We start from the raw sequence: 18,522 nt of genomic DNA, 5'->3' as shown, positions 1-18,522 counted from the left end.
TCTTGGGTCTCAGTCTCCCCGTCTGTTCAAAGCGAGGGTCTCTAGGGTCTTCCCAGCCCTGCAGTTTGCAGGTTTAGGGCACAACCTGGGTTTTGGTGCGGGGAGTGTGGGATTAGGCTGGGCATCGCTGCCCCCAGGTGGACATGCGTGGTACTGCAGCAGCCACTGGCTCCCTCACCTGCCAGGCGAGGGGAGGACAGCTCGGCTGTCCTGGGAGGGTGTTTCCTGGGAAATGCCACCCCCGTGTGCCGCCCAGTCCCTAAGACATCACCATCATTAACACAGCATGCTCGGTTAAGCGTTGTCTTTCGGTACCCCTTCCCCAAGGGAAGATGTCAGAAACCCTGACATCGGAGCTCAGAGGGTCTTAGAACAAAGGGATAGAGGACGCGGGGAAGGACTAAAATTCAAGCTCTCCAGCCCCGCCTTCCAGCTGTCCCCATTCTGGATGTGGGCCTCAATCCCTTCGAACATGAGAGACACCATCCTATGTGAGAGCTGTGAGAGACAGCTGTCCCATGCCAGGACCCTCCACCACACCCACAGGTCTCAGCTGGGAGGGGGCCCTCAGCCTCGGCCTGCATGAGATCCCCACTCCAGCAGAGGCGTCATGCTGCGGAATGAAAAGGCCCAAGTGACTCAGGCCCCAGGGGTGGAAAAGTATATACTTCCTTGATCCCCTCCCAGGAACCATCCTCTGGGACCCCACTGCAAAACACTGAAACCCCCAGTGAGCCCCAGACCTCCTCTGAACCCCCAACACTTCCATCTGGTTCTAAGGAGAAGCAGTGCCAGCCCCTCCCCATCACCCCCGCTGGCCCCTTAGTGGCTCTCACCCAAGAAACAGCTGCCACCTGAGAGTCCTGTCCCAGCCGCTAGAAACCATGGGCCCCAGTCAGCTGCACCTGCCCTGTTTCTCAGGCTCTCACCACCCTCGCACTCCCAACCTTGGCACTGCTTCTCCTAAGGAACCCCCACCCCCAGCAGCTCAGCCTCTGCCAAGTCACCTTTGATTATTTTTCCAGGATATTCTGGCTCTGAGTGTCTGGGAGACTCTGCAGCCCAGGCCCTGGGAGGCCCCAGTCCGGGTCCTGGAAAAGCACAGAGTTTGAGGGGATGAAAATGGGGATTCCAGCCTTCTCACACCCTCAAATCCTCTAGTTCATTGTGGACGTGGAATCTGTCGAGAAGTAATCCTTTCTCAATCTGCACCCCACTGAGTCCCAGGCCTTGGCCCAGAACCCTGCTGGGCCCAGCAGGGGGCTCCAAGGGTGCTGAGCGGGGTCTCACCTCTGCGGCTCCAGCCTGGGCACATGGTTCCTGCCAATGCGAGAGTGAGGAAGGGGTGGATGGATGGACGGACTGATGGACAGGTGGATGGTTTCTGGGTACACCGTAGGTCAGCACCTCGTAGACTGGGCAAACAAAATAGTCAAGTCTTTAAACAAGTTAATCCAGGACACCCACCCAACGGGGCTCCCCTCTGCTGACATTCACAGCCCCCCGCCCCCCACCCATGGTGGCTTCTCTCGCTTTGGTTACATACCACCGCCAGCGAATCAGGTCAGCCACCCACTCGTTGACACCGTAACTTAGGCAGCTTGGACCACTGGAGTCATGGCATCCCCAGACTAGGGCGCCCTGCATCAGGGCCAGGTCAGCAGGGACTGGCGCCACCCACCGCCACTGCCCACCTGCTCTCAGTGAGAACACAGGTTTCTCCCTGGCTATCCCAAGGCTTAGCTCGAAGCACCTCCAATGCCCAGAGAAGGCTCCTGTGAGCCACAGAATATCCCCCAAAGCCTCACTCCGGTACTTAGTCGCACATAACCTGGCATAAGGAGGGGGTACGGCCAGGGCTGGCTGACCCATCCACACTGTGGCCGCAGTGCTGGGGCCCACAATACCCTTAGGCCGCAAGAAAATCTTGTGGGTTCTTATGAAATCGTCAGGAAAAGAATGAATACAATCAGGGCTTCTATTATGTCAGCTTGGATTACCTTAGCCTTTATACCTACGCAGTCAGAAAACGTGCTTTATAAATATTTTTGACAGAGGAAGGGGCCCAGGAAGGGTGAAGGGCCCAGTGATGCCCAGACTCAGGCTTTCTGGTAAGAACTAGACAACAGCAGGAACAGCAGCCGACACTCATGTAGAGTTTGCCGCATGCCAGGCACGCCCCTCCTTTTATCGATGAGAGCACAGAGGCACAGAGAGGTTGGGTCACTAACACAAGGTCACACAACCAGAACAGACAGGTTTTCCTCTCCCAACAGCTGGCAAAGCGCGCAACCTCCCATCTTCAGCATGTGAGGCAGATTAAGGAGACCCGGTTTTCTCCAAGGGCCACTGCTGCTACTGCCTTTACTGCCTCGTGTCAAGGCCCACCGGGTGAAGCCCTCAACACAAGGAAGCACCCCTACAGCTGGTGTTGTCTATGCCTTCGGAGCTGCCAGCAGCTTCCCTCTCTCCCAGAAAAGGGTCAATTTCTCTGGGAACATTCCCAAAAAGAAAAAGATCAATGACTCTATGTCTGGTACCCCCCTCCTCCTGCGCCTGGGCGTTTGCGGCTGTTTCTACGTCTGGGCACGTGTTTGAACGTGGGGCACGTGGCTCTGCACGCGTCTGTGGGTGTGAGTGCTCCCTATGTACGACCCCGGTGTGTGCACGTCTGCGAGGACGGGGGGCAGGTGTGCGCGTGTGTCTGTCTGTCTGTCTGCCTGTCCCTGGGTGCTTGTGAAACTACGGGCGCACGCGCGTGACTGAGATGGGCACCAAGAGATTGCTGTGTCTCCGAGTGGAAACCAGCAAACTCCCACACGTGGAAGACCGGTTCATCATTTCCCCAGGTTGCTCAAGAGAAACTGAGGCCCAGGGGCACCTGGGTGGCTCAGTTGGTTAAGCATCTGCCTTTGGCTCAGGTCATGACCCCAGGGTCCTGGGTTGGGGCCCCGTGTCGGGCTCCCGGTTCAGGGGGGAGCCTGCTTCTCTCTCTCTCTCTGCCGCTCCCCTGCTTGTGTACTCTCTCTCTCTCTCTCTCTCACACAAATAAATAGTTTTAAAGAGAGAGCGAGAGAGAGAAACTGAGGCCCAAAGATCCTGCCCAAGATCCAGGTCCCAAAGTGAGCCAGAAACCAGGAGCCTTCTCTCCAGCTGTCTGAGCCCTTTCACCCCCAAATCTGCCACAAGGCTCGGTCCCCATCTCTGTGTCTGACATCCGTCTGCAGGCCAGGGGGACCCTTTCCAGAGCCTGCCCACCATGTGCTCTGGGTCTGAGATGGGCCGGCTGGAGCCACAGACCCCCGCTGTCAGCGCCGGCCTCCCGAATGCAACAGAAAGCTCCTCCCAGTCTGAGATACCAACAACCCAGGCCTGGGGCCTGAGATCATCACAGCAGATCACACCCCGTTATCCAGACCCTTACGCTCCCTGTCTTTATGTCTCTTTTTATCAAAATGGTCTTGATTTTATATTACCAAAGTAATGCATGCTTGTTTTTTGTTTTTTTTGTTTTGTTTTGTTTTGTTTAAGAATCCGAGCTGTGTAAGTTACCTAAGTTAGAATCCTCCCCTACCCCCGGACACCCACCGCTAACAGCAGAGCGTAGTTTTCGGAATTGCTTTATTAGAAAATAATTCCTAAGGTGAGCCGCGGGCTCCGTTCACAAAACAACTTCCAAGGAGCATCGGTGAATAGAAAGCGAAGGGAGGGGAGACTCTAACCGGGCTGACTCTGGGGAGGAATTTGGCCAACTGGGCGCCTTTCAGGGGCTGCCTGGACCTCAGCCTCCATCCAGGGCAGGAAGGCAGGCGACACCCCAGGACTGGATACTATTAGTCGAATGAGGGAGAAAAAAGAGAGGAAGAGAGAGAAGGAAACAGCGTATCACCACAGGTTAAACCCCAGCCCGGTGTCAGAAGTCCTTACTTCAGCCCTTGGCTCTGGTGCTGCCCCGTGATGCGACCCCAGGCAGTGCTGACCCTCTGAGTCTTGGCTTCCTCCTCTCCCTTGAGCGGACAAAAAACGTGACCTTCGTGTTGTTGGGACAATTGAGTGACTTCAAGAAGTACCAAGCCCAACGCCTCATAGATGATAACTAAAGAGAATGAGTTAGGGAGAGAAGATGAGAACAGGCTCCAGGCAGAGAGATGGTGGGGGGGGTCCCCCAAACCTGTAAGCCTCAGAATTTGTGGTCTCAGGAGATTGGGGAATCCACACCACGGAGCCAACCCCAGCTCCTGCCCAAATTAAACAGTAACCAGCCAAGGTCAGGGAAAGGGCCTTGTCCGAACAGGTTGCTTTCCAAGGGGAGGCTCAACCTTGAGCAGGTGCGCCCACCCCCATCCCCGCCTATAAGTGTGCTCCAACCCGTCTCAACAGCCACTCGCTCCTCAGCCAGTCCCGCTAGCAGCATGCTGGGTGTCACTGTCCTCGCCGCGCTCCTGGCCTATGGTAAGCTGTGGGTTGGGGACCGGCTGCAGCCTGCTGTCTCCCGGGGACAAGGAGGGGAGCAGGGGGCCTAGGAAAGGAGTTTAGGGGTGACCAGACAAGCATGTCAGATAAGACACTTGCCTGCTGGGCAATTCTGCTTCCGTATCTGTAGAACAGGGCTGAGGATGTGGCCTGGGGACACAGTAACTGGCCAGCCTGGGTCCCGGTGGCAGGGACCGTAACGGCTCAGCTTTCCCGGTGTCAGCATCTCGGGGACTGATGCTTGTGCTCATGCATTTTGCGGGCCTTCTCCCAGATAGGAATCGGGGAACTTGGCTTGACCATCACTCACTCTCAGCGGGCCCTCGACTAGCCCCATGACTTCTCTAAACCCCACTGGCTCTTTTGACAAATGAGAGCACTTGACAAAGAGTCCTTCCGGCCAACAACAACAATCATGAATAATAATAGCAGCACCTGTTTGTTCCATGGTTACTATGTGCCAGGCATGGTGTTAAGCCCTTTACGTGCCGGAGCTGATATGATCCTCGAGAGGCAGGGCCCATCAATATCTCCATTTCACAGACAGGCGGGAGGCTCGGTGAGGCTCAATATCTTGCCTAAGATCACGTGACTGGTTAGTGGTGGAGCCGGAGTCAAACTCCGGGTCTGTCTCCATGCCCAGCACTTGTTCTTGACCGCTGCACACAACGGCACAGCCAGGACAGTCTGGAGCCCAGGATTCAGTGCTCTCACACCCCCGTTACGCTGAGGTCTAAAGAGGGACCACAGGGTAAGGGTGAAGGGCGCAGCCAGACCTGTGCGCACACACCCACCCTTGCTCTTGTATTTCCTTCGATGTGTTAAACACAAGACTCTTCTTATGCATCATCTAATTTTAGTCCTCAGGACAAACTCACCAGGTTGACGCCATTCTTCCCATTTCACAGAAAGGGAAGCTGAGGCCCAGAGAGCTAGACAGGCTCCCCAAAGCCATGCAGTAAAACCTGAACCTGTGTCCGCCCAACCCCCAAAGTCTGTGCTCTTTCCACCTGCCCCTTCCCTGCTGGGGATGCCGACCCCTCTCACCTGTGCACTTCCTCTCCTGGGTCCCCCAGCCTCCAGCTGCGGGGCCCCCACCTTCCAGCCCAACCTATCGGCCCGAGTGGTGGGAGGAGACAATGCCAGGCCCCACAGCTGGCCCTGGCAGGTAAGCACGCCACTGCAGGGGTGGGAGGCTGGCTGGAGAGGGTGGAGGGGTGCGGTCCTGGGGCTGACGCTGACGCGTGGCTCTCCCGCACCTTGCTCCAGATCTCTCTCCAGTACCTCAAGAACGGCAAGTGGAGACATACCTGCGGCGGCACCTTGATTGCCAACAACTACGTGCTCACCGCTGCCCACTGCATCAGGTGAACGGGGCCCCGCTGCTGCCCTGGGGTGGGGGAGCTCCAGAAGCTGCTTTTATTGAGCATCCACTACACTCCAGACCCTGGGCTAAAGAAGCTACTCACATCCAGTAACTTAGTTCATTCAACACATATTTATCGCGCACCCCCAGTGTGCCAGGGAACACAGCAGTGAGGACCAAGTCTGCGCTCTCAGGGAGCTCACATTCCGGCAAAAGAGCAACAGGCCATTGAAGAAGTAAATATATAACATATCAAGTGGCAGGGAAGAAAAATAAGGCGGGATAAAAAGCCTAAGGGGTCCTATTTTAAATGAGGTGCCCAGGGAAAAATGTCTCTGAAAAGGGGGTATTTGAGCAAAGACCCGAGGGAAGTAAGGGACGGGTGTCCCTGGCAGAGGGAACAGCCAGTGCAAAGACCGAAAGGAGGGAGCCTACTCGGTAGGTTGGAGAAATAACAAGGAAGTGTGGGTGGCAGGAGGGGGTGTGTGAGGGGAGCCGGAGGTGGGTGACAGAGGAGATCATATGGGCAAGAAGTAATGGCGGCTTGGACCAGCTCACCTCGAAGCTGCCTTGGGAAGGGATCCCAACACTGTCTCCACCGTACGGATGAGGGAACTGAGGCCCAAGACCACCCACCTAGGAATCAAGATAGACTTGACTCCAAGAGCAGGGTCTTTACCTTGAGCCCTGGAAAGGGTTAGAGCAGATAGACACTCCCTTCTTCCCCACCCCCTACAAATGATTCCCAATGTGGCCACAGGGCTGGGTCACCAAAGCCCCGAGTTCCCTCCCTCCCCCACCGGCCAGCTGGCGAGGGCAGGAAGCCACGCTGACCCAGCCCCCTGCTTCTGCTCAGCAACACCCTGACCTACCGCGTGGCCCTGGGGAAGAACAACCTGGTGGTGGAGGATGAGGAAGGCTCCGTGTTTGCGAATGTGGAATCCATCGTCGTCCACGAGAAGTGGAACTCCTTCCTGGTGCGGTGAGTGCTGACCGTGCCCCTGCCCCCCGGGGAAGCGCACAGGAAAGAGGGGTCCCTGACATGGAGCTGCCGAGCCTGCCCCCACCCTGGGCCTGGACCCCATCCCCACCCTGAACAGCCAGCAGATGACCCCTTTACGCAAAATGGGAAAAGGCCAAGTAGACACAGACTCCTTTTCCATCTCCATCATTGGCCAACGGTTCCCAGAAGGGACACAGGGAATAAAAACCCTGAAGCCCCCACGGTGTCTGGCCTGAAGTCTCTGAGCCAGGACTCACCTTTATGGAGTGCCTACTGTATACCCACAGGGCAATAAGCACTTCATATGCCATGACTTATTTAATCCTCACGACACCCCTAGACAAGAACCTAAGACCCAGAGAGGCCAAGTAAGATACATGCCCCAGGCCACACAGCCCGGTGTGTGGCAGAACGGGGAATCAAACTGGTCTAGGGTCGCCAGCTTTCACTCTGTTTACATGAAAATATTAAAAATGCCAGGGACCCTCTTTAATCATTTCCAATTGGCTTTAGTTTCTGGTTGATACCTAGCCTTCAGTGTCTCGGAAAGCCCCAACCTCCCCGCTGTAAAGCCTTATAGGACCCGAAGGCACAGGAGGCAGAGGGGAGGGCCACAGCATTAGAAGGCCGATCGTTCGTCAGTAAGGAGCTGGCGGTCTAGGATATGCACGGAGGACTCCTGGTCACCCGAGGCTTGACTCCCAGCTAACAGTCCGGGCGGCTTAGCATTGGCTTGTGCAGCCTAGACCTTCCTACACACTCACCACCTCCATTTTGGCTTCCAGCAACGACATTGCTCTCATCAAGCTGGCGGAACCCGTGCAGCTGAGTGACACCATCCAGGTGGCCTGCCTGCCAGAGGCGGGCTCCTTGCTGCCTCAAGACTACCCCTGCTACGTCACTGGCTGGGGCCGCCTCTGGAGTGAGTACAGTCCCTCCTCCCTCCCCGGCGTATCATGAGAGCCTTCCTGGAGGAAGCGGCTCCCACAATAAGCATGCCACCCACATTCGCCCACCACTTTTCCTGTCTAAACAACTTCTCACCATTTTTAACTTTGTAATAATAACAGCTAATATTTATTAAGCATGTAGCACGGGGAAGATGCCCTAACAAGCACATAGAAGGACTGTTGTGAGGATAAACGTGTTAGCATCGGTCAGGTGCTTAGAATAGTGCCTGACGCGTACTTAGTGCCATCTAAGAGACTACAAAATAACCTAAATGAGCCATCGCGGGTAGGGGAGTAGAGCTTATGGTAAACCGTATGTCTAAGTTAAAAGGTTGCATGCAAGTAAGTGGAAGTATGGGAGACTTCGATGAAAATGCGGGTCAATACTTGGAAAATCTTGGAATGGGAAAGACCTACCGATGTGACGTGAAGGCAGAGACCTGTAAGGAAATGACGGACAAGAGAAACCGCAGAATCAAAGTTAAAGATACTCCTCAAGGGCTTTTTGCAGACTGGTTCTGCCTCCGGTGGACTCCCCCGTCCCACCCTAAGAGGGGTCCGGACCCACATTTTAGGACAATAGGCTGAGCCATGCCTCTCAACTAGGGGCCCACATGTGGGTCCCACACAGCCTAGCCAGAGCTCACCGGGTCCTGCCCCAGCCCCGTGCAGCCCCGTTCCCTGAAGTCTTAGCACTGCCTGGCTGACTCGGGGACCCCTCTGTCCTCTCCCCCAGCCAACGGCCCCATTGCTGACGAGCTGCAGCAGGGCCTGCAGCCCGTGGTAGATCATGCCACGTGCACCCAGAGGGACTGGTGGGGCAGCATGGTGAAGGACACGATGGTGTGTGCCGGGGGCGACGGCGTCATCTCAGCTTGCAACGTGAGTGTCTGGGCCCTGCGTCCCGTCCCTCCCTCCTCCAGGTGGCCGAGCGGAAGGGGGCATCGAGGAGGGCAAAAGAGGGTGGGAGTGGGCGACCCACACGAGTGAGCCGTTCCCCTGCTTGGGCCCAGGAGGCTTAGGGGCGACTTGTCACCCCCACGCCTCAGCACTGTGGCAAGGGCAGAAGTATCCAAGGAGCATGAGTATCGGAGCTGAAGTCCCAGTCCCACCACGGACAGCCGCCCCATCTTGCACAGGCCGCTGACCCTCTCTGCACCTCGATTTTCCCATCTATAAAACAGACACGCAGTGAGCACAGGGCTGGTGTGGGGACCGAGTCTGACAAGCCATGTTCCTTCACGCCATCAGCTCCATCCACCCAGGGAGGCCAAGGACTTAGGGAGTCTGACACAGAAACATCGAGAACAATCAGAAACTGTCCTTTTCCCAAACACGGCCCCTTTGCCCACTCCCACCTTCCTCACTCTCTCAGGTCTCTAACACCTCTCTGGGCTCCCGGCAGCCTGACCTCTCTGGGCAGAGCCTTAGTCACGGTGACCTGAACAGCTAGGGAAACCGAGGCCCAGACAGGGTTATCGTTGTCCCAAGATCACACAGCAACCTAAGAGCTAGTGTGGCACCCCCAAACCACATCTCCTCTGCCCCCTCACCATGGACAGGCTGAGGCCAAAACAGGGGGCGCCAGCCCGTATCCCCCACCGTGACCCGCCCGCCCCTGCCTCCCGAGCCTGCCTGTGGGGGAGGCCCCGAGGCTGATGACCACCCGGTCTGGCACAGGGGGACTCGGGCGGCCCGCTGAACTGCCAGGCTGAGAACGGTGTCTGGGAGGTGCGGGGCATCGTCAGCTTCGGCTCCGGCCTGAGCTGCAACACGCTCAAGAAGCCCACGGTCTTCACCCGCGTGTCCGCCTACATCGACTGGATTAACCAGGTGGGTGCCTGTCCCCAAGCCCTTCTTCAGGCCCCTGCCCCGCCCCCACCGGTCCACGCATGCGCTTGCGCATGCACACGCCCCTCCCGGAAGCACTGGCTGCTCAGCTGGGGGCGGTGAGGGGCATCGTCACAGATGTCCTCAGTTCATCCGCTGGCTTAGGAGATCCTTACGGCTCCGTCCCAGGCACCACACCCGTGGCCCCAGGGGTAGTGTGGCCCCCATGAGAGCAGGGCCCAGCAGGGGAGAGGGGTCAGCATGGACAGTGGGGGGAACAGAGGGTCACCCTGGGCTCCGGGCCTTGGTGCTTGGGGGCAGGGTGTGTTCTGAGCCCCGTTTGCCCAGTGGTCTGAAGTGTCGAGGGAGCTCAGACCCGTTGGGCAGAGGTGAGACATGGCTGCCTGCCATGACCCCTGTTCCTATAGTCTGGGGCGGTGCTCTCTCCGGAAGGGGACACACACACACACATACACCCCTCCACCAAGTCCTCATTCTGTTCTCTGCTCTTCCAGAAAATGCAGCAGTGATTCATCCTTGGGAGCCTGCAACCCCAATAAACCTCCTTCCCCACTCAAGTTGCCTGCATTCTTGATGTGTGCCTCCCCTACGGGGTCCCAGGCTCTGTAGGGGCTGCCCCTTGCCACACCAGAGATGCAAAGAGAGGCCCCCTCTGCCAGCCTGGTGAAACTGTGGGGGAAGCCGGTGGGGTGCTAAGGGAAGGGGAATTTCAGAAAGCCCCATGGTAGCCTGAGAGGCTAGGAGTTAGGACACACGGGACGCTTACCCCCCAGCATCTCACAGGCTGTGACCCACAGTCACTTGATCAGATCACCGCCTTTCTGATCCTTCCTCCACAGAGGAGTCTGGTGGGGCCTCAGGCCGCCCCTCCATCCACTGCAGGTGGGGGATGGGGTCTCCCCAAGAGCAGCTCCCCAGCCTGGAAACGATGGCCACAGGAGAGTGCCCCTTACACTGGGTCCCTGAGAAAGAGGCTCCCCAGTAGGCTGCTACCCCAGAGCAGACCCCATAGCCGATGTCAGCCGGGACTCTCTGAGCAGAGAAGTGTTTCGTGAGCCCTGTCCTTATGCCAGCCCTGTGCGGGGCACCATGAGGTGGATGAGGCCCCAGAGCCTCCCTCAGGGGGCACAGGTTTGAGGAAAAGAGTGATTTCCACCCATAATCCCAGCAGGTCAGAGCTGGAAAACTTGCACTGTACCAGACGGGTGGGTGGGGAAACTGAGGCCCAAAGAGAAGACAGAGCTGGGCCCGCTCAGGATGACCAGTAATGGCTCAGGGAAGGAAGGGAGCCCTCCTGAGGCCAACAAGAGGGCAAGCGGGGCCAAAAAAGAGGGTGATCCAGTGTCCAAGTGGGGCCCCAGACCCTTGACCATGGTGTTCCCGAGAATGCACTCATCTCTGGAGGGAGTGCTCCCACCCCAGGTCTGGACTCCTGCTGGGAGAGTCCCCAGCTATGGAAGCCTCTGGTTGGCCTTGAGCCATCCGCTTGCCCCCCATCAGAGTTTGGCTCCTGGTGACGGGGACCAGACACACCTCCCATATCTTACTAAGCCAGGGCAATTCTCAGGAAAGATTTTAGTTACTCAACAAGCAAAGAGGCCCTCAAGCAGCCTGGCATCTGCTCAGTCCTGGGAATCCAGGGATGGCTCAGACAAGATCTCTGTTCTGCAAGAGACGGACCAATAGATTCTTGAATTCCCTGGTGTGAGTATGGAGGTTGGAGAGTACAGACCAGGAACATAGAAAGGGAACACTGCAATCAGTGTTGGTTGGCAGGAAAAGTCTAGGATGGCTTCCTGGAGGTGGTGATGCCCAAGCTGAGTCTTAAAATGTGAATAGAAGGTACCCAAGTATAGAAGATGCTGCTGGTGGCTTGACCCAAACTTCATTCCCAGCTGCCTCCTTTTGCACCTGTCTCCATGTCTATTGGAGTTTACAAACGCTAAATACTTGCTGTCTCAGGTCCCTTGCAGCTAATTTTATTAATAAAATAAAAGCTAATACGTATTGAGCACTTACTATGTGCCAGGCCCTATTCTACAGGTTTTTGCATGTATTCCCTCCCTGAATCTCCAAAACGACCCTATGAGGTTTTTCACCAATGAGAAAATTGAGGCTAGAGAGGGCTGGTGACTTCCCACGGTGATTTAACTAGGAGGTGATGGGGTTGGGATCCAGACATTGGTAATCTGGCTCCAGAACCCATGCTCTTGACCACCACAACTCTACTGCCCTGCAAGAATATGGATATGGATGTGATGCACGGAGCTGAAGCAGCCGTCTTGTAGCCAGGAGAACTGCAGCCATGAGTTCCATCATCACCAAGTTGCAGATCCAATGCCAGCAACCAGGCTCTGAATGTCTTATTATGTGAAAAAAAAATAATAAACCTGCACTGGTTTTAACCACCGTAATGAGGTTGTCAGTTATCTGCAGTTCGGCACACCCCTCTCTGTTACCTGGGGGGAATAACATAAGGGATGGCTTTCCCGACTGAGAGAAGGGCGTGAACAGAGTCACGGCAGCTACTTGGAAGACATCTCCAAGCAACAGGTGTTGCTAGAGCATAAAGTGCGGGGCAGGGATAGAGGGACCAGCAATTCCGGTATTGGGTAGTTCTCCAGGATGTAGGGATTTTCAGAGCTAAGACTGGGACAGTCCCAGGCAAACTGGGATGATTGGCCACCCAAGCAGGGAACGGCAAGAGATGTCTCTGGAAAGTGAGCAAAAGCTTTTCAAGGACAGCCTTGTGCTGTGGCAGAGGACTGTTGGGATTTTATTCTGAGGGTGGTAGAGAGCCAGAGAAAGGTTGTGGATAGACCCCTGGGTTCAGATATGTACCCCCAAAGCATGCATCTGACAGCTGTACACAGGGTGATTTGGAGCAGGCAAGAGTGGAGGCACGGAGGCCAGCCGGGAGGCTACTGCAATGAACAGGGACAAAATCAGCATGGCCCGACCTAGGCAATGATGGAGAGAGGGGTTTAGTAGCTCAGTAATAATTCAGTACTTACATAAGAGGCATCTGAGTTGTGTTGCTGAGCTGCCCCCTCCCGTCTAAAATCCATATAAACTTCCGTGAATGTGTTTGAATTATCCAGATTGCTTTTTATTAGCTAATAAGGGATAAAACATAAACCACGGCTCTGTTCGTCCAGTGAGAGTGTACAATTCTCAGACTCGGGGACAAGAGCCACTGCCGTGTGCAGGTCTATCTGTGGCAAACAGAGTAACAGCCCTCCTAAGACGCCCACGTCCTCATGTACAGGACCTGCTAATGTGTTACCTCGTGCTGCAAAAGGGATTTGGCAGACGTGATTGATTTGTGGCCTCGGGATGGGGAGAGTATCCTCCATTACCCAGCTGAGCCCTGTGTCATAGGCGGTTTGGAGGCAGAGGGGGGATAAGGGTGGGAGCAGGGGGTCAGAGTCAGATGGCGATTTGAAGATGTTCTGCTGCTGGCTTTACAGAGGGAGATAGGGGTCACTAGCCAAGGAGGGCAGGCGACCTCTAGAGGCTGGAAAAGACTGGGAAAAGGGTTCTCCTCGAGAGCCTCCAGAGCTGTAAGATAATTATTCTATGGGTTTTAGGCCACTGCATTTGCGATCATTTGTTAAGGCAGCAATAGGAAATAACTACACCATCCCTCCTCCCTTCCGGCAGAATCTAGAGTGTGCCATGGGAGTGCAAGGAGAGGGAAGGGAGGGATCATGAGGGACTCCCTTGGGTGACAGCAAGGATCTGGGGACTTTGTCAAGAGGTCACAAACCAATGGCTGGAAGTGAGAGAAAGTGGGCACTGAGGCGCTGACCCTCCCATTCACCTTCCACCTCAGCAGCGGAACCCCCGGCCCAGGGGCCCAGAGCCCCACAGGCCCATGACCACTGAGTGCTCTTGGGAGTATAACGCAGTCGCTGGGTATTGAGCCTTGGTCTGTGCGCCAAGTGCCACCCAAGGGCTTCAGGTGCACACTCCCTTAATAATCATGACAACTCTGATTATTCTCCCCCTTGACAGATGAGGAAATAGAGGCTCAGAGAGGTTTCAAAACTCTCCCAAGGACACACAGCAAGTAACAGGCGCCACGACCTAAGCCCAGCCTGTGTGGCTAACAACTATGTTATTCTGCCATTAGTCCCCAGACCTTAAGGACCACGCCCCCAGCCCCCCACCCCAGCACAGTGCAGCCCCCTAGTGGCCCTGCTGGGGACAGGTGCAGCGTGGGTGTGCGGACAAGCCTCAAGGAAGCTGGCAGAGTCCGGATAGAAAACTGAGAGGAGAATTATTTATTTTTTTTTCTAAGATTTTATTTACTCTTATTTGAGAGAGAAAGCGAGCACATGTCCCCTCGTCCACAAGCAGGGCAGAGATAGAGGGAGACACAGACTCCCCACCAAGCAGGGAGCCCTGTGCAGGGCTCAATACCAGGACCCCAAGATCAGGACCTGAGCCAAAGGCAGACACTAACTGACGGAGCCCCCCAGTCGTCCCCTTGAGAGGAGAATTATTGCTGGTGTGAATAACAGCCCTGTGTGACAACCAACCACAGGCCCTCTGTGGCATCCGATGAAAAGCATTTCTTTTTCACATATCTGAGGTCAGCTGGGAGTCAGTTAGGTGGCCCTGGGGACTTTGGCTGGAATCATTCCGAGTCAGGGCTCTGCTGCTGCTGAGCTGGTCTGGTTGGGGCAGCTCAGCTCCACGTGTCTCTCCCCTTCCTCCCGGAAGGACACGGCAGAGTGACAAGACCAAAGAAGCCATGAGTACAGGGAAGGCTTAAGAACCAGGCCCACGGTGGCAATCCAGCCCATCCACATTATCTCTGGCACAAATTAAGAGCACAAACTGTGACAGGGCAGAAGGAAGGGCGCTCACTGGGCCAGAGCTCTGAACTCCACCACTGACAAGGAGGGGCAGTGGCTGAGTCACTTAATTGCCCAGAGCCTCAGTTTCCCTATCTGTAAAATGGGCCTCTGCCCTCCTTCCCCATCAGAAGCCAATTAAATAACAGAGGCTTGTGATAAGCGTCATTAGTACTACCAACCACACACCTGGGCCCTGTGAGCAGCTCTTTCCTCTTGCTTTCAATCCTTAGGAGACAGGATTAGGAGGATTCAATCAATCAATCAATCAGGATTCATTCCTTAGGAGACAAAGCCTCACTCCCTGCAGGCGTGTGGGGCCAGCGTCTATGAATGTTTGCTCCTTGGCAGACCGGCAGGGGATGTAAAGGCAGAGAATAAAGGCAAAGCTTCTTCCTAAAGCATCAATTTCCTATGAAGATTGGGTAGAAAGGGAAAAAAAAATTATATGAAACCCAGCTATGCCATGGAGCCAGCTACAAAATTCAGAGTCAGCTTTCCAGATGAGAGACGAGACTTCTGAGAACTTTTGGGACGTAACTGCGGAGCGCTAGATGCCAAATCGTTGCTCCACTAGGAAGAGAGCCTGCGAACCAAGTATGTTTTGTAAATAAAGTTTTATTGGAACACAGCTACGCCATATGGCTGTGTTTCCCCTGCAACAACAGAGCCGACTGCTCGCAGCAGAGACCGTATGGTCCGAGAGCCTAAAATATTTATGATCTGGTCCTTTGCAGAAAGTTTGCCAGCCCCGATCTACTAGGATTCTTTGATGAAACAGTTTGAAGAATGCTCTGCTCTTCTAACACTTGAGGCCTGCAGGTCTGAGAATTGAAGAGGGAACATTGCAGGGGCCCTGGCTGGCGTAGTCAGTGAAGCCTCTTGACTTCAGCTCGGGTCATGCTCCCAGAGTTGTGAGATGGAGCCCTGCGTCAGGCCCCAAAGGAAGAGCGGAGTCTGCTTGAGATTCTCGCTCCCCTCCTTCTGCCCTCCCTCCTCCCACTTGCTTGTGTGCTCTCTCTCAAGTAATAAATAAATCGTAAAATCTGAAAGAGTGAACATTTTAGTACACATTTGCTTGCCCTAACCTGATTCGTCCCACATTTCTTTTCTTTTTTTTAAAAAAGATTTTATTTATTTATTTGATGGAGAGAGAGATCACAAGTAGGCAGAGAGGTTGACAGAGAGAGACGGTGGGGGGAAGCAGGCTCCCCGCTGAGCAGAGAGCCCGACGCGGGGCTCGATCCCAGGACCCTGAGACCGTGACCTGAGCTGAAGGCAGAGGCTTAACCCACTGAGCCACCCAGGTGCCCCCATCCCACATTTGAACATGCAGAAGAACCCCCTGTCTTGTTCCAGAAACGGCAGATGCTGAATACGCAGGTCTGAGGGTGGAGGGTCTGCATTTCTCACCAGATCCTAAACTATGCCACTGCTGCTGATGGTGGTCCAGACCACTGTCTCTGAGGAGCAAGGATCCAAACCACGGAGTCAGGACACAGAAGCAGGGGTGACGTAAACCGGAGCCCCTACCCACAGAACGATAGGCTTCTCAGAGGAACCTTTTTGAATGAGTCATAAACCCCATGAGAAGGTCCCCTCTGCATCTGCCTGTCCACACGGAGACCTCAAGGACCCAGCCCAGTTCTGAAGTTTCTGGATTGCCTTATTGTCCAACAACATGTAAATAAGTAAGCTCCAGAAGGGAAAGCAGGTTGTGGGGTCACTTACTCTCCACGGGCCTAATTTCCATTCCCTCGAAGCCTGCGGTTTTGTTAGGAGGAGTTAGGGGTAGCATTGGAACTAGAACCCCGGTGTTCTGATTTCCTGTCCAGCGGGAGTCTGCACCCTAGCCTCCCTCACCTTCAGGTGACCCTTGGGTGATGACAAAACACACGGCTTTTCTCAGCCTTAGGGCAATCCTGCAGTTGGGGCTGTTGCTGGACCCAAGTGGGCCCGTTCCGTGGTGTTCTAGAGACCAAGACTACACCAGGCAGAGGTCACTTTATTTGTACAAACAAGGAGGTCCCTGGGGAATAGCTTCCAAAGCCAGGACTCCCCAGCAGGCTCCTTTTATTAGGGCTTGAGATGAATATTCAGAGGGGGTTTTAACATTCTAACGAAGCTGAGGTAATTGTCCGGGAATTTCTGATTCATCTGGGCAGGCGTGGTCCCCAAACGTTTCTTTTCCTGTTCCTGCAATTCATTAGTTGATTTCTAAAAGATGACACGGACAGGTCGAAGTCTCTAGGACTTTCTGAGCTTAGGAGGTCAGTCCTGAGTTAAGGGGATCCATCCTGAGCTCAGAGGGCAGAGGAGTCTCATACGGGTAATAGGACCCAGACGGTGACTGAGGAAACTCAGGCCCATAAGATGAGTGAATTGCCCAAGAGAGAACATTCAAATCCGACTCAGTGAGGACAAGCCCAGGTCTTCACTGCTGACGTCTACTTACTTTCCGGCTATGGTCACTGGCCTGCCTGGCACCAGGCTCTGACCATAAGCAAGGAGGCTGAGAGTCTAAAAGGAAGAGTGAGGAAACCCTTCATCCTCTGCACCCTTCCCCCACCAAAAACAAGGGGATTATTGCAGGACGAGACTCAGAAGACCATCACCAGTGGCATCAAGTAAAGGGACTTGGAAAACAAATCAGCCTAGGTTGGCATTCCTGTTCTGCCTTAGGAGCTGTGTGACCTTGGGCAAGTAAGTCACTTTACCTCTCTGAACCTCAGCTTCCTTGTCTCATATATGGAACCCTCTTGCAGGGTTTTGTAAAGCTTATATAAGACATGCAAACTCATCTGACATCTGTATGTGGTGTTTGGCAAGCGTCAGCCCCCTTTCTAAGAAAGTCCTGCTTTGACCCCATTTGGCGGATGAAGGTATCAGAGAAGGAGCAAACTGCTGCTGTGCTGGGAGCAGACAGTGAAACACACCTTGATCCATCCCAACCAAGCCCTCCTCTGCCAGCACGCTCTCTTTTACCCCAGGACGGGCGCTGCCAACCCCCAATTGTGCAAATCTATGTTGTACTCCTCTCATGTAAACGCATTCCCTGTGTTTTTAAAATCCTTGCTACAATGTTGCAACATTTCTCTCTCTGTTTCACCAAGGGGCAGGCCCGGGGCCTAGAGACTTCTGTGACTCACACAAGGTCACACGGCGAGCCCTGGCACAGCCTAGAACAAAATCCTTGTGAGGGGATAATTCCTTGTGAGGGGCTGCCCTGTGCATTATGGGCCCCTCTCGTCTCTACCTACTAAATTCCAGGAGTGCCCCAGGCCCCGCCATGACAACTGAATGTCTCCAGACACGGCCGGATGTCCCCTGGCGGAGAATGTCAGCCTCACTGGGAATCGCCTAGGGTGCCATTTCTTCAGCATGCAAACCTGATCTTTTTTTTTTTTAAACAAAACTCCAAGAACCGACAACCAATATTTTTCCTTTTTCTTTAACACATAACATAATCTCTTAAAAGCAAATAGAACCCATATTTCAATATCCACCTTTGGCATCTTTTTCAAAGTATTTCCAAGATGACAGGTGGGAAGAGAAATGGGGAAAAAAAAAATTGCACACGGGCCCTTTGTTCCACTTGGCTTTGAGAAAATCCCCAATTTCTGTACTCCTAATGTATCTCTGGCCTCTAAGCCCACTCATAACGCCAGAGTCTTAGGCCAAGCCACACTTACAGGACTCCTACAGACACTCCGTGATCAGGCCCCTACCACTGTCTGCATTGGTGGCTGGACGTAAGCCCCTTCACCCAGAGATACCTTCCCAGTCCTCCAGTGGATTGGGGCCCTCCCTGCCCACACTGGACTCAGTCCTGTGGTTAAAAGAAAGCTGGATGGAAGTTTCAAAGCAGGACTCTATGACAGGACTCTATGACTTCTTGGGATCCTTCCAGAACAAGGATTTTTTTTTTCTTTGGGGTTTGGGAATTCAGGAAGTGTAGGTTATATTGTTTGAATGGGTCACCACTTCCTAAACCCAAAACCTTTTCTCTTTTTAGAA

General features: G+C 54.4%; 1 protein-coding gene across 1 annotated transcript; it reads left to right on the top strand.

Moving 5' to 3' along the window:
- The first annotated feature begins 4,333 nt into the window (after nt 1-4,333).
- On the top strand, nt 4,334-10,203 carry LOC111154872 (chymotrypsin-C). The gene is made up of 8 exons (XM_022514807.1): nt 4,334-4,452; nt 5,550-5,641; nt 5,743-5,840; nt 6,696-6,821; nt 7,628-7,764; nt 8,529-8,674; nt 9,473-9,625; nt 10,138-10,203. The coding sequence occupies exons 1-8, from the start codon at nt 4,413-4,415 to the stop codon at nt 10,150-10,152; spliced, it is 807 nt and encodes a 268-aa protein (XP_022370515.1). The 5' UTR covers nt 4,334-4,412; the 3' UTR covers nt 10,153-10,203.
- The last annotated feature ends 8,319 nt before the right edge of the window (nt 10,204-18,522 follow it).

This window comes from Enhydra lutris, unplaced genomic scaffold, assembly GCF_002288905.1.
Source record: "Enhydra lutris kenyoni isolate GAN:26980312 unplaced genomic scaffold, ASM228890v2 scaffoldscaffold38, whole genome shotgun sequence".
In the NCBI taxonomy this organism is placed as follows: Eukaryota; Metazoa; Chordata; class Mammalia; order Carnivora; family Mustelidae; genus Enhydra; species Enhydra lutris.
The sequence above is the reverse complement of the archived record's forward strand: the minus strand, read 5'-3'. Positions and strand labels throughout refer to the sequence as shown.